The sequence below is a fragment of the Bos mutus genome, chromosome 5, assembly GCF_027580195.1.
Source record: "Bos mutus isolate GX-2022 chromosome 5, NWIPB_WYAK_1.1, whole genome shotgun sequence".
NCBI lineage: Eukaryota > Metazoa > Chordata > Mammalia > Artiodactyla > Bovidae > Bos > Bos mutus.
Window position 1 is genome coordinate 113,924,673 of NC_091621.1, and position 14,334 is coordinate 113,939,006.

Genomic DNA, 14,334 nt, shown 5'->3' on the forward strand with positions numbered 1-14,334 from the left:
CAGAGATGGGGACTCTGTGTTCCTTTTGCCCAGTTCAGCCTGGCACAGAGTAAGTGCCCGTTGTGCACGCATGCTAAATTGCTTTAGTTGTGTCTGACTCTTTTGCAACCCCATGGACTGTAGCCCACCAGGCTCCTGTGTCCATAGGATTCTCCAGGTAAGAACACTGGAGTGGGTTGCCATTTCCTCCTTCAGGGGATCTTCCCGACCCAGGGATCGAACCCACATCTCTTACATGCCAGCTGCTAGTCACACGAGAACTGTGCCCTGGTGCCCAGCCCCAAGTGGCCCACAGCAGTCAAGCCTTGTCACCCTCTCTGGGTGATGCTCATGTCCCAGATAGAGTGATGAGTTAGAACCTGGACTGAACAGTCGGCTCATGGGGGAGCCTGGGAGATGCTCTGACAGTTGTCAGGGTTCCCCTGACTCCAGCCCAAATCAAACCATTCCCCCAGGGCACTTTCCTGGGGTCTGATGTCTAAGACTCTGTGCTCCCAATGGAGGGAGCCCGGGTTTGATCCCTGGTCAGGGAACTAGATCCCACATGGCATAACTAAAGATCCCATGGGCTATAACTAAGATTCAGGACAGCCAAATAAATATTTTAAAAAAATTTCTCCAGACTTCCTTTTCTCACTAACCAGAGTGTGTCCCTCCCTCAAACAAGCCCAAACTCCCAAACTCGCCTCCTAGATGTCCCAGCATCACTTGGCCTCACCCAAGCTATTTGTAAAGCCTCCCATTTAACTATTCTGTATCCTTCTGTTGCTGCTGTTGCTAAGTCGCCCCAGTCGTGTGCAACTCTGTGTGACCCTATGGACAGCAGCCCACTAGGCTCCTCTGTCCACAGGATTCTCTAGGCAAGAATACTGGAGTGGGTTGCCATTTCCTTTTCCAGTATCCTTCTGTATCCTTGGAAGAAAAGTTATGACCAACCTAGACAGCATATTAAAAAGCAGAGACATTACTTTGCCAACAAAGGTTTGTCTAGTCAGAGCTATAGTCTTTCCAATAGTCATGTATGATGTGAGAGTTGGACTATAAAGAAAGCTGAGTACCAAAGAATTGATGCTTTTGAACTGTGGTGTTGGAGAAGACTCTTGAGAGTCCCTTGGACTGCAAGGAGATCAAACCAGTCAAGCCTAAAGGAAATCAATCCTGAGTGTTCATTGGAAGGACTGATTCTGAAGCTGAAACTCCAATATTTTGGCCACCTTATGTGAAGAGCTGACTCATTGGAAAAGACCCTGATGCTGAGAAAGATTGAAGGCAGGAGGAGAAGGGGACAACAGAAGATGAGATGGTTGGATGGCATCACTGACTCGATGGACATGAATTTGAGCAAGCTCTGGGAGTTGGTGAAGGACAGAGAAGCCTGGCATGCTGCAGTCCATGGGGTCGTAGAGTTGGACACAATTGAACAACTGAACTGATCCTTCTGGGGTTTCAGTTTCTTGTTTGACTTGAGCTACAAGGACCTTCAGGGATCACCTGGTTCAGGTAGAACCGGGAAGCAGGATGTGATGAATGCTTTTTCTTTCTTTAAGGGAAGAGAAGAGAACACAGAAACTCCAATGGGACCTACTGTGTATTTCTTATTGCTGGGCTTCCTAGGTAAAGAACTTGTGTGCCAACGCAGGAGACACAAGAGACACAGTTCAATCCCTAGGTCAGGAAGATCCCCTGGAGGAGGAAATGGCAACCCATTCCTGTATTCTTGCTTGGGAAATGCCATGGACAGAGGAGCCTGGTGGGCTACAGTCCATGGGGTCACAAAGAGTCAGATGTGACTGAGTACACATGTGCTATAAAATAAAAAACCTCAGAGCTCGTCACATGTAAGGGGAATGAGCATGTTTCATGAAAGTGGTTTCAGTTACTCAGACATGCATGTGTGTGCGAGCGCCAAAGTCAAGTGCATTTCTTCTGATGAGTCTCCATCAGAAAGTTTAAACAGCACCAATCCTGTTCTAATGCTGCCAGCAAGGAAACTGGAGCACAGAGAGGTAAAGCACGTTGCCTGAGGTCACACAGCTGGTCGGTGGCAGTGCCTGGGCGGGAGCTCGGGGTGCTCTTGTCCTGTTTCAGTGCTCTGCTTGCTACAGGCCTCTGGGAAATCGACTGCCAGACAGTTCAGTGACCCCCTCCCCAGCCGAGGGTGGACTCCATCAGCTGACCCAGGGCAGGGGTAGCTGGCCAGGATGTGGACACAGAGGGCTAGAACTCCTGGCTGAACTAATTTCTCCCACACAGCCGACAGTGACCTTGACTTTCAGCTCACAAACTTTATAACCATCATTAAACTGGGACAAAAGCATGAATGGAGGCCACTTACAGATGGATGTGAGGACTGAAAGGCTCTGAAGTAAGCTCTCCCTGCGGGGGTGCAGGCCACAGAGGGGCCCCCTGCAGGGAAGATTCTAAGCCCTGAGCTGGGTCACTGTGGCCACTCAGGACCCCCGCCTCCCTAGGGAACAAAGGAACCGTTGGCCCTTCTGGGGGTGTCACCTAACTTTCCTGTGGCTCCTAGGGGGTGATCAAGGCTGGGGTCAGAGACGGAGTGATGAGGGGGAGAAAATAACCCAACCCCTCATTTTACAGGTGAGAAAAACCGAAGCTCAAAGAGGCCAAGAGAGCAGAGCAAGGTCACAGAGCTAGCTGACTGGAGAGCCACACGGCTCAGACCCAGAGCTCCTGATTTCCTGGTTTTGCTTCTAACATCCACAGAGGAGGTGCTGGGACCTACTTTTATTCAGTGAGGCTGGGACTCCTCCCAGCCTGAGGTCCCAAAATGCTGGGGCCTTACTGCCCAGAGGCGGGTAGGGTGGTTTCTAACGGGTCTTGGGTACCAGCCTATCTGGCTTAACGGAATACACACTGCCTCTTACGTGCTGTGAATTCTGGGGACGTTACTTACCCTTCCACTGCCTCAATTTCCCTATCTGTAAAATGTGGATGATGATAAATATCCGAATGAATAGACAAGATAGCACAGTGCCGAGCACGGCTGAGGGCCTAGTGCACGTGAGCCAGGGCTTAGAAACATACACACGGTGTCAGCTCGAGCCCAGGCCCAGCTCGGGTGGATGACTGACAGGCGGCAGTGCCGGATATAAGACAGAAGGGGTGTTCCTGGTTTGCACATGTCTGTGCAGAGGGCGGGCTGACACAGGTACCCACTTTTTCAGGGCGCACTCCAGCTCGTTTTTCTCCTCATGGGCTTCTAGGAGCTGCGAGAAGATTCTGGTCAGGAAATCTTCAAAGTTGGACAGTAAGTGAGGCTCGTCCTTCTTGAGCTGCAGCCAGAGCTGCTTGACATCAGCTTCACTGCAAGAGAAAAAGGAGCATTGAGGCAGGAGTGTGGACACGAGGCTTCCCGGGACACCCCGAGGCCCCGGGGGCGACAGGGGCAGCCAGAGCATCATCACTGTGGTCGGGACAGTGACGTCAGGGGCTGGCATTTACTGAGTGCTGGCTGCATGCCCACTGCTTTATGAACATTTGTTCATTTCGTCCTGCAGTCACCTGTGAGGCAGGTGCCGCTAACACCCCCGCTTATGGGCGAGGAGACGGACGGAGAGGGGTGAATGAGACAACTCAGGTCACTCAGCTGCGAAGCGATGGAGCCAGGAGGCAAGCTCGGGCCTGTCTGGTCCCGTGCTGGCCTCCTACTGGCCACACCCGAGGAAGCGGGGAGGACAGGAGCCCAGTGCTTGTGAGGACAGGCGTCATGGAGCTGAAGGAGAAGGCCTGTCGCCTCAGGAAGGACGGTCCTCACGGCTGAGAGGGGAAGACGTGCCAGCTGCTGGGTGGCAGAAAGCAACTGTCACTGCAGGGAATGGAGGGAAGACAGTGCGCCCCACTGGGGCCCGGAGGCAGCGGCATGACTGAGAGGCGAGGGGAAGGGAAGGAGCAAGGCTGAGAGACGCGAGTGTGCACACGGGGAGACGGTGGAGAGGGAGGGGGACGGAGCAGGCAGAGAGACAGACGCAGAGTGATGAGCCCAGAACCGCGCCACCCCGCCCGCCAGCACCCTGGGCTCTTGTGCGTGCACTTAACAGAGACATGCAGGGACACGGTGATCGGGGAGGGGAGGGATGGGAGGCGGCACGCCACAGCCCCCGCTCTCCCTCTGGAGAGATTCAACAGTCTACAGCCAGTGATCAAACAGACAGCCAGAGAGCAATCTGATTTGCAGTCCATTAAATTCCAAAGCCACTATGATCCGAAGGTAGCTACTACCAGGGGCCCTCAGGATAAAGAATAAAATCCCTTGTGCTTGTATAACAAGCATGGTATCTGAGAAATTGTACTCAAAAGTAATACTTGATGGTGCCATGTTAACAATGTGCCTGGGGCATGGATATTACTCTCTGCACCAAGCAGAGAGGAGGCTCACCAAGAAGTGAGGCTGGCTCTGGTCAGTTATCTGATCATCTATCTGACTGTCTCTCCCTCTCTTTCCTGTCCTTGCTCCATTCTATCCAAACATCCGCCAACTCATCTAGACCAATCATCCACCCATCCATTCATCCATCCATCCATCCATCCACCCATCCATTCATCCATCCATCCATCCACCCATCCATCCACCCATCTACCCATCCATTCATCCATCCAAACACCCACCCTCCCATCCTCCCATCCATCCATCCACCCATCCACCCATGCACCCAACAAGTATCTATTACTTGTTGAAAATGCAGCACTGAATTGGATGACATGAGAGATTTTAGAAATGAAAGAAGGGGAGGTAAGGAGCCTCCCTGTTTTCCAGAATGAGTTCCATTCCCCCCAACCCACCCACAGAACATGTGGTCGTCTGCTCTATTGTACTGTAGATACAATGGAGATGGCACAGAGGGTTCCGCGATGAGGGTCTCAGAGTGATACCACAGTGACCTTCCATCACTGTGGCAGGTTGCCCCTCATGAAGTAAATGCATGATAAACTCAAGGTGCACCTCACTGGCCAAGGCTTTTCTGTTTGCATCCCTCGGGTTCCTATTGGAACCTGGCAGTGAGCCATTTGGGCTCGAGCTGCCTCTGAAATTAGCAGACCTCGTGATGCTCTTCAAAGCTCTTTGAACCACCTACTGTGGTTACATCTTTTTTTGGTTTTTTTTTTTTTTTTTTTTGCGTATTGGGCAGTTACTCAGTCATGTCCAACTCTTTGTGCCCTTATGAGCTGTAGCCTCCCAGGCTCCTCTGTCCATGGGATTTTTCAGGCAAGAATACTGGAATGGGTTGCCATTTCCTTCTCCAGAGGATCATCCTCCCAACCCAGACATCGAACTCATGTCTCTTGCTTCTTCTGAATTGTCAGGCAGATTCTTTACCACTGTGTCACCTGGGAAGCACCAAATTTCTGGAAAAGAAACAAATCTCTGAACCCTGGATGAAAGATAAGCCAAGGCTGATCAGCTGCCCAATCACGCAGCCAACCAGAGCACTGAGAAAAGTTGGGAGTCCGGGTGTTCTGCCTACCACATCTGGACCAGGCCAGGGTCACTCTCTTGGAAGGATGTAGGGGTAGGGGGTGAGAAGGGGTTCTGGGTGGTCAGTCCATCCATCTCCCTGCTTCCGGAACAACACACGAACCAACAAGATGTCACCTTAATTGGTGAGATCTTTAAAGACCTCTGAAAATTTCCCAGCCTTTTCTGCTTCCTCGTCTGGGGTCCTGCGGTCTGGATGGTACCCCTCACGTTACGGTGTTTAACTTGAATGAAAACTGCAATGCCCAGGCACCATCTTAATTTATATATATAATTTTATTTATTTATTTTCAGCTGTGCTGGGTCTTCATTGCCACACACAGGCTTTCTCTGGTTTGGGAAGCAGGGGTTACTCTTGGTTGTGATGCGGTCTTCTCACTGCAGAGGCTTCCCCTGTTGTGGAGCACGGGCTCTAGGGCACACAGGCTCAGTGGTTGTGGTGTGGGGCTCTGGGGCATGCTGGCTTCAGTAGCTGCAGCTCTCGGGCCCCTACAGCACGGAGGCGTCAGTAGTCGCAGCATGCAGGCTCAGTAGTGTGACTCACTGGTCTTAGTTGCTCCAAGACATGTGGGATGTTCCCAGACCAGGGTCGAACCCACGTCTCCTGCATTGGCAGGTGGGTTCCTATCCATTGGGCCACCAGGGAAGTCCCCAGGCCCCCTACTCTGTGTGTTGGTTTTGTCCACTGTTCAACTCTTCCCTGGAACCTTGTCTTCTGCAGGAGCCATCATGTGGGCTCAGCCCTGCCCGGGGCCCTTGACAGAGGTCCTCTGGGCAGCCTCTGTAAGGTGGCTGGCCTGGAAGTGATGAGTGGACAGAGACGCCCCTGGCTTTCATGACAGTCCCTTGGCCCCCACACGGCCCTCTCCTGCCCCCTCCTCCAGGACAAGGCTTCACAGGGTCATGGGCATGGTCACTGGGCTCTGGCCTCTTGTCCTTGGAGAGGTGGGGTCTGGTGTCCCCTCTGGCCTGCCTGTCTCAACTCTGCCACAAGCTAGAAGATGCTTTGACTTACACATGCTGTCTTGGCCCACACGTTGTGTGAAGACCACTCTCTTCTTCCTCTTCATCCTTCTCCTCCATAGTCTTCCTCTTTCCAAGCTCCAGACACAGCAGCTCCAATCATCAGGACATTCCCGCCCCTCATGAAACTCACTCCCAACCCAGGACCCAGAGACCCCAACACGAAGAGGCAAAAGGTGATGATGGGAATGGGGGCAGAAGTCATTCCACGTTTCTCAGGCTTCTGTCTAGTTTCCACCTGTTACGACATCCCTTGATAACATTTCACTGAAAATGCCTGGGCTTACATTTATGTGTCTCTTTCTTACAAAATACTTTGTACCAAAAAGGAAAAAATGGGAGTATTATGTTTGGTTTGAAGTGGCAACCATCTATAATTTTCAGCTGAGTTACTGATCGCCCAAGTGATGAGCTGGTAAAAACGGGTCCACCTCCCACCTTAGCTTCTAGAACAGGTTTGGTTCGGCTCAGGGATCCGACATGCAGTCCCATCCACATAAGGTGCCTTTGGCAGAAGCACAAGGTTTGCACTGCAGACCCAGGGACCCGGCGGAGGTGGAGATGCAGCTGAGCAGGCGGTGACAGGAAGCCTCAGGTGCGACTCACTGAAAACCCTCAAGGCCTGGCACTACCCTCCGTTGGGTGAGCACCCCTAAAGTGAAGGAGACTAAGCCAAGGACAGTGCTGATTATAAACAGCAGAGAGTGAGAGATCAGGGGACCAGGGTGTTACCCGTGGAAATAATGCAAAAAGCAGGGTCAGAGCCCTAAATCCTAGCACCCAGCCAGGTCATGGCCAAGGGCAGGCTGCACTGAGTCACCGGTCTAGCTGGAAGCAGAGACCCAGGACTTGGCTGAAGGCTTCATGAGCATTAAGGTGGAAAGGGCCAGATGGAGAGGCTGTCCCTGGGCTGGGCCCCGTCCCCAGGTCATTGTCACCACTTACTCTTCCAAAACCTTTTGGGCTCCAAGTCTGTCCATGAGGGTCTGGAACTGTGCTTCTTCATCTTCTTCCATGTCGCCCAGGTCCTCGTCCCCTCTACTCTGATACACCTTCTCCTCCTGGAGCTGGGCCGGCTGTGCACCTGCATCTTCCTGACTTGGATTATTCTGGCTGAAGAAGAAGTGACCTGGGGGACGCATGGGCACAACAGTCTGAATTAGGCAACGCTCACCAAGGAAGACCTTCACTTTCTCAGCGGCCAGGAATCACTTGAGGTTCAGCCGAGAGACAGAAAAGGGAGATCAGACCTTCATAGCAAAGACCTTTGGATGACATGCTCTGGATTCTGTGTCTTTCCTACTTGGATGAGATTCTGCCAGAGATGTTAGAACCTGGGAAAGGCAGAGTGCAGGTACTATGGCATTTTGTAGTTCTCAAAACTTTAAAGGCTGGCTTCAGATCATCTCTCCATGGATTCCTTCTATAAGACCTTCCCCCCATCACACTCCAGCAGCCCGACTCCCTATGCTTCATGTTACCACCTAGCTCTCCTGGCTGCCAGCATCACTGTGCTTCACATTACAAGTCAGTTATCAATTTCTGAAGGTCAGGAAAGGCATCAGAGATGTCTAAGCAAATACAAGGTTCCTGGAAGGAGGCAGATGTATGGTGATTTATCTGACCTGTATTTGTTCTAATCAATATCTGATCAGTATCAGATATGATGGTGTATCTGTTTTGTTTTGTTTTTTTAATCTCATTCATGGATCTCAGTTCTTTCCCTCCTGGTCACTTTGAGAACAACTGGTCTATTCAAACCCTTTACAAATTCCTGTGAAAGCTGGTGCCCCTCAACCTGGAAGACTCAGCCAGCCAGGTTGCAATGAGCCATGTAAGCCTCCCACTCTGTGGTCCCAGACAGACTGGAAACCCCACCTCAGCTCCCCTCTTATGCCGAGCCTCCCCCAGAGCTTCTCTGCTCGCTCCTTGCCGTTCTCCAGGGGGTGGGCACCAAGCGGGCAGTGGTGTGAGCAGGGATGGAGGGCACATGAAAAAAGAACAAATGACCCACAATCTGGAAACTTTGAGAGGCAGGGAAGGGTGTACAACATGCTGCCTCAGAGATGATGGAGCAGAGCTGCTTCTTATAGGGCTCTGCTCAGACGCTCAGTGTCCAAGTCTCTGCGACCCCCCAGACTGTCCCCTGCCAGGCTCCTCTGTCCATGGGGTTCTCCAGGCAAGAATACTGGAGTGGGTTGCCATTTCCTCCTCCAGAGGATCTTCCTGACCCAGGGATCCAACTTGCGTCTCTTACGTCTCCTGCATTGGCAGGCGGTTTCTATGCCACTAGCACCACCTGGGAAACCCTTATATGGCTTTAGGCTGACCCGTACCCTGGGGCCCCAGCACCCATCAGAACTTACTAAATCCAGTGGTGAACTCCTCTGGGGTCAGGAAGCCGTTGCCATCAGCATCCAGGGTATCAAACACATCCTCCAGGTCCTCCAAGCTGAGGGGCAGCTCCTTATGGAGTCTCTGAAAACAATGCAGACTGCCAGGGTTAACACTGCTCATCACAGAGGGCTGCCTGGGGGCGGCGGCGCCTTCCATCCCCAGCCGACAAAAGCCAGAAGCTGGATTCTGAAGCTTCACCTTCCTTCTCCTCTGAATATTAGGACTCCACCATCTCTTGGGTACCTGCTCATCTGTTAGGCAACTTGCTGGGTGATTTATAAGTAAATTTGTGTATATTTCTTTCTATATTTATATATAACTTAATATATATAGGATTTCCCAGGTGGGCTCTCAACTACTCCTGAAAAAACAACTGCCACTGGCTTAAGGTGTGGACAAGAGTATTTGTGTTGTAAAGAGAAACTGGCCCAGTGGGGTGTGAGGTCACTGGACCTGGGTCCTGGGCTGCCCCAATCACCTAGGGAGGGAAGAGCAGACACGGAAAGATGAAGAACAAAGCTGAGCTTCCCCCTGGCCTTTGCCTGCTGTGCAGTGGCCCCAGGCTAGGGTTAATTTGCACCCTTGAAGCAAGCACCCTCTTGTACCCTAATAATCAAAACTTCCCAGTGGTGACTCCCAAGGGAGTTCATTAGAACCCAGCTGTCCCTCTCCCTTCCTCCTGTTCCCCTGGGGATGGCTGCACAAATTTTCTCACTGTGGAAGTGACAGACAGCTGAAGACAAGGAACACACGGAGCCGCAAGAGGGAAGGCACACGTGCATCTGAACAGTCAGAAAGAGCTGGCAGGTGTGAGCGCCCCTGACATAACTTGAGAAACACTCAGCTTGATCCTCTGGCAATCTTCTCGCTGATAAGCCATAAAGATTAATTTGGCAGGTACGTGCATTAAGCAAGACGGTGATGGATCACAATGTGGGGAGGCAGGATGGTGTCGGAGCCATTTAGAATCATTGAATTAAATATGAATGGGTTTTTTTTTTAAAGGAAGGGGAGTGAGACTGTGTGTGCAGGTTCTGGAAGTACATCTGCTGAGCAAAGAGCAAAATCTCTAGCTTATCACAGTCCATAAACCAGCTGTCCCAAAGTCAAAGGCAGAGAATATAGGGCGAGGAGGGGGGTCAATCTGGCAAGTGGAAAGTCCATTAACTTCTTCTGAAGCTAAAGGCATCCCACTGGAGGCAGGCTGAAAACCAAGATTCCAGTCCTTTCCTTGTGATAATCTGCCTCTCTCCCACGCTCAGCCTGAATTTGATATCTAAAGTGTGGTCTCGGGCTTCCCTGGTGGTCCGGTGGTTAAAAATCCATCTGCTGATGCAGGGGACATGGGTTCGATCCCTGGTCCAGGAGGATCTCACATGCTGTGGGGCAAGTAAGCCCATGTACAACAACTACTGAGCCCTCACTTTAGAGCCCAGGAGCCGCGCTACTGAAGCCCACATGCCCTAGAGCCCAAGCTCCAAACAGAGAGGCCAGGAAATGAGAAGGCCACACACCGCAGCTAGAGAGTAGCCCCTACTCGCCGCAACTAGAGGAAGCCTGCTCACAGCAACAAAGACCACCGTAGCCAAAAATAAATAATAATAAAATGTGGTCTCCGTGCTGAACCCAGAAATGGGCTGGAAGGAATTTCAGAGTCAGTAGGACCCCCAAATTGCCTCTAACCACCAACAGGTGGGTACCCTTGCTCTTGTTAGCATCACCCAGGAAAAGCTAGGTCGCACCCAATCTCTGGCACCACTTCTGAATCCAACAACACTTCTGAGCACAAGTCCTTCCCATGACAGAATCCCACACCTTGTCTCCGTCTCAACCCAGCTTCTTCCTCCTGCTGTCACTGAAACTGAGGGGCGGGAGGACGACAGTCTTATACCTTCCAAGTCATCCTCAGTCTTCACATCCCGGCAGAGCAACACCAAGGGCTTCTCCAGCCTCCTCGGCAAACTGCGAACACTAGATCTCTTCACCTCTCTTCACTGGCCCTACTTGCAAAATCCTTTAGTCTTAATAACCATAATTGCCTCTTATTTATCTTTCGTCTCCGGGCCTGCAGAGCTGTGTAAAAGCAACTCATTCTGCTCCTGTCCCCTGGGTACCTAGTGCTGTCTGCATTTTTAGCTAAGGGAGCCAAGCCGAATGCAGAGGGACGCGATGATTCACTCCATGGTGCTGATAACCCGCGAAGCTCAGGGATTTGCCTGAAGTCACAGTGGAGGCCAGCCTGGGATAAAAAAGTGATTTCTCCTTCAGGGCCTCTGCTGTGGGCTAGTGGTTCTCTGGGCACCCTTCCTTAATTCCCTTGTCTCATTTCTATCCCACCCCTGCCACCAAAATCTGCCCGGCCAGCACTGCCCATACCAGCCTTCCAGAATCCTGCTTCATGGGTGGGGCCTGTGTCCCTTCAGCTCCACCTGGACGGGCAGGCAGAGGATGGAGGGCGACAGGGAGGAGGCAGGGTCACCCTCCTTACTCAGCCCACAGCCCAACCAGCTCTTCACAAGTCCACGCCCCCCAAACCCTGGCCTCCCCCCACCGCCTCCCAGTTAACCCTCAATTCCTGCCTCTTGGCATCACTTCCCCAGGAAGGCTTGGCAGCCCCCAGCTTAGAAGAGACCCAGACTCCCCGAAACACATAGCACTCATTCACAAGTCTCACCTCACTTTGTACTTCACGTCCTGATGGATGTGATTAGTGGATAAACGTCTGCTCCTCCGGCCTGGAAGCTCTGGGAAGAGGGGCCCCACTCATGTTTGCTCACTATTGTGCCCCAGGATCTGGCCAATGTCGACAACCCAGGGGTATGCAACTCGTTCACTTATTGAACGAGCGAATCAATAAACGAGTGACTACAAGTGATCTCAGGCGGTTCTGAACTCCTATTCACAGATCTCTGGTCGACACCTCACCCACTTCCAGATCCTGACCAGCCCCCTGGGAATGCTCAGCAAGGTCTTATCAACTAGGCCCTAGAACAGGAGTCTAGGCCCTAGCATAGCCGTGCTGAGGGGGCAGGCTCCCAGAGCCAGGGACAAATGCTGTCTCCTGCTGCACCCCAGCAGGACAGACCCTCTGTCTTCCAGGCTACCAGCCCCTAACATGTCTCGTGCAGCGGAAAGCTAAGGTTTGCATAGCTTCAAACGCATCTAAGGGAAACACTCACTAAAGAGAAAACCAACAAAATGAAGTTAACTTTGCAAAAAGAATAACAATTGCATGTGAACAATGTTCTGTGACCTCATTTTAAAAGAATTAAACTGACTGTATGTGCACAGAAAAAAAAAAAAAAAGTTTCAGAAGGACACATACCAGCCCTGCACACTGGATTTTCCCCGGAGGGTGGCACTTGGAGGGAGGGGTGGAAATCGTACCTTTATCTTCCTCCTGTCTATAATGTGCTTTTTAAAATGATGAAGTTAGTTTTACTTTCATAAAAAAGGATAAGACCACAAGGGATCCACCTTTACAGCCAGATTGAAGTCTTCCTCTTCTCCCACAGTCTCCTGTTCAGACTCCTGTCCCTGTGGTTGAGCCCAGCCACATCCAGTGTTTTCAGAACAGGACTGTGAGGTCTGGAGGTGGGCTTTACCTTGATTCCGCCTGGTGCTTTGAGGCGCTTGGTCCAGGCTGACGGCTGGGTGTAGACAGGTGTCTCAACCTCTGCACTACTGACATTTCAGGTCGGAGAATTCGTTGCTGGGGAGAGAGCTGCTCTGGGTCTTACAGGACACTCAGCAACATCCCTGGACAACACTTTGTAGACGCCAGCAGCATCTCCCTCTCTGGTCACTCCAGTCAAGAATGTCCCCAGGGCTTCCTTGGTGGCTCAGTGGTGAAGAATCTGCCTGCCAATGCAGGAGACGTGGGTTTGATCCCTGATCCTAGACGATTCCACATGCTAAGAAGCAACTAAGCCCCTGTGCCACGACTGTCGAGCCTGTGCTCTAGAGCCTGGGCGCTGCCACTGCCGAGCCTGAGTGCTGCCACTCCTGCAGCCCGCACGCCCTGGAACCGGTGAACAGCAACAAGAGAAGTCACCGCAATGAGAAGCCCACACACCGGAACTAGAGAGTAGGCCCCGCTCGCCACAGCTAGAGAAAAGCCCGCTCAGCAACAAAGACCCAGCACAGCCGAACATAAATAAACTAGTTAATTACAAGTGTTTAAAATGGTCCACATAAACCAAATTAAAAAAAAAAAATAGAATGTCCCTAGACGTGGCCAAAAGTCTTCTAAGAAGCATAACCACCTTTGCTCCCACAGACTGGAAACGAGCGAGGTCAGTGCCTGTTGGAGATGACTGGAGAGGGGACACTCTCCAGCAGAAATGTCCCTTCTTGGCCTTGGAGGCAGAACAGATGACACTCGCCTGGCCTCCCAGTGTGACAGTGCAGCCGCTGTGGAAACAGGCTGGGGCTTCTCCAAACCACACATAGAATCGCCTGGGATCCAGTGATCCTGCTTTGGGGTACACACCCCAGAGAACTGAGAGCAGGGCCGCCAAGTGCATTTGTACATCCCTGATCACAGTAGCATGGTTCACAGGCAAGGGTGTGAAGCATCAGAAGTGCCCATTGATGGTCAAATGGATACACAAAATATGATAAATAGGTACAATGGAATCTTATACAGCCCTGAAAAAAGAGGAGATTCTGATAAGTGCTGCCACGGGGCATCTTGAAGACATTCTGCTCAGTGAAATACAGCGGTCACGCCAGGATGGACACTATATGATTCCACTTACATGAGGTCCCCAGAGGAGCCGTATCCATAGAGACATAAGGCAGGATAGTTCTGGGGGCTGGGGGAGGGGGATGAGGAGGTAGGCTTTAATGGGGACAGTTTCTCTTTTGCAAAATAAGAAGAGCTCTGGAGCTGAGTGGGAGTGATGATTACACAACAATCTGAATGTATTGAGAAGCACTGAAATAGTCACTTAGAAACGATTAAGAAATTTTTAGTGGATTTATCAGTTGGAGCTAGTGGTAAAGAACCCACTGGCCAGTACAGGAGTATGAGTCGAGGGTTCGATCCCTAGGTCGGGAAGATCCCCTGGAAAAGGACATGGCAACCAACTCCAGTATTCTTCCCTGGAGAATCCCATGGACAGAGGAGGGTGGAGGGCTACAGTCCATGGGGTCACAGAGTCGGACATGACTCAAGTGACTTAGCAGGCACAGATGGGCACACACAATTTTAAAGCATCACAAGGTGGAGGACACTAGGGATTAAGAATCAGGGTATAAGTAAGTTCCCCACCACCATGAACACACACACAGACGGTGAGCATTTATGGGGAGATTTCAGGTCCCAGCTCGGGGCTAAGTGCTCTGCATGAACACGGGTGTCTGACTCTCTTCTAGAGCCAGGGGATAGTTATAAATAATTCACACATGAGCAA

At 51.5% G+C, this 14,334-nt stretch overlaps 1 protein-coding gene across 1 annotated transcript in view; it reads right to left on the reverse strand.

The window, feature by feature from the left end:
* Window positions 1–14,334, reverse strand: part of CRACR2A (calcium release activated channel regulator 2A) — a 125,150-nt gene that overhangs the window by 62,741 nt on the left and 48,075 nt on the right. The window contains 3 exon segments of the mRNA XM_070371756.1: window positions 3,181–3,327; window positions 7,466–7,649; window positions 8,887–8,998. Coding sequence (XP_070227857.1) covers window positions 3,181–3,327; window positions 7,466–7,649; window positions 8,887–8,998 — 443 coding nt within the window.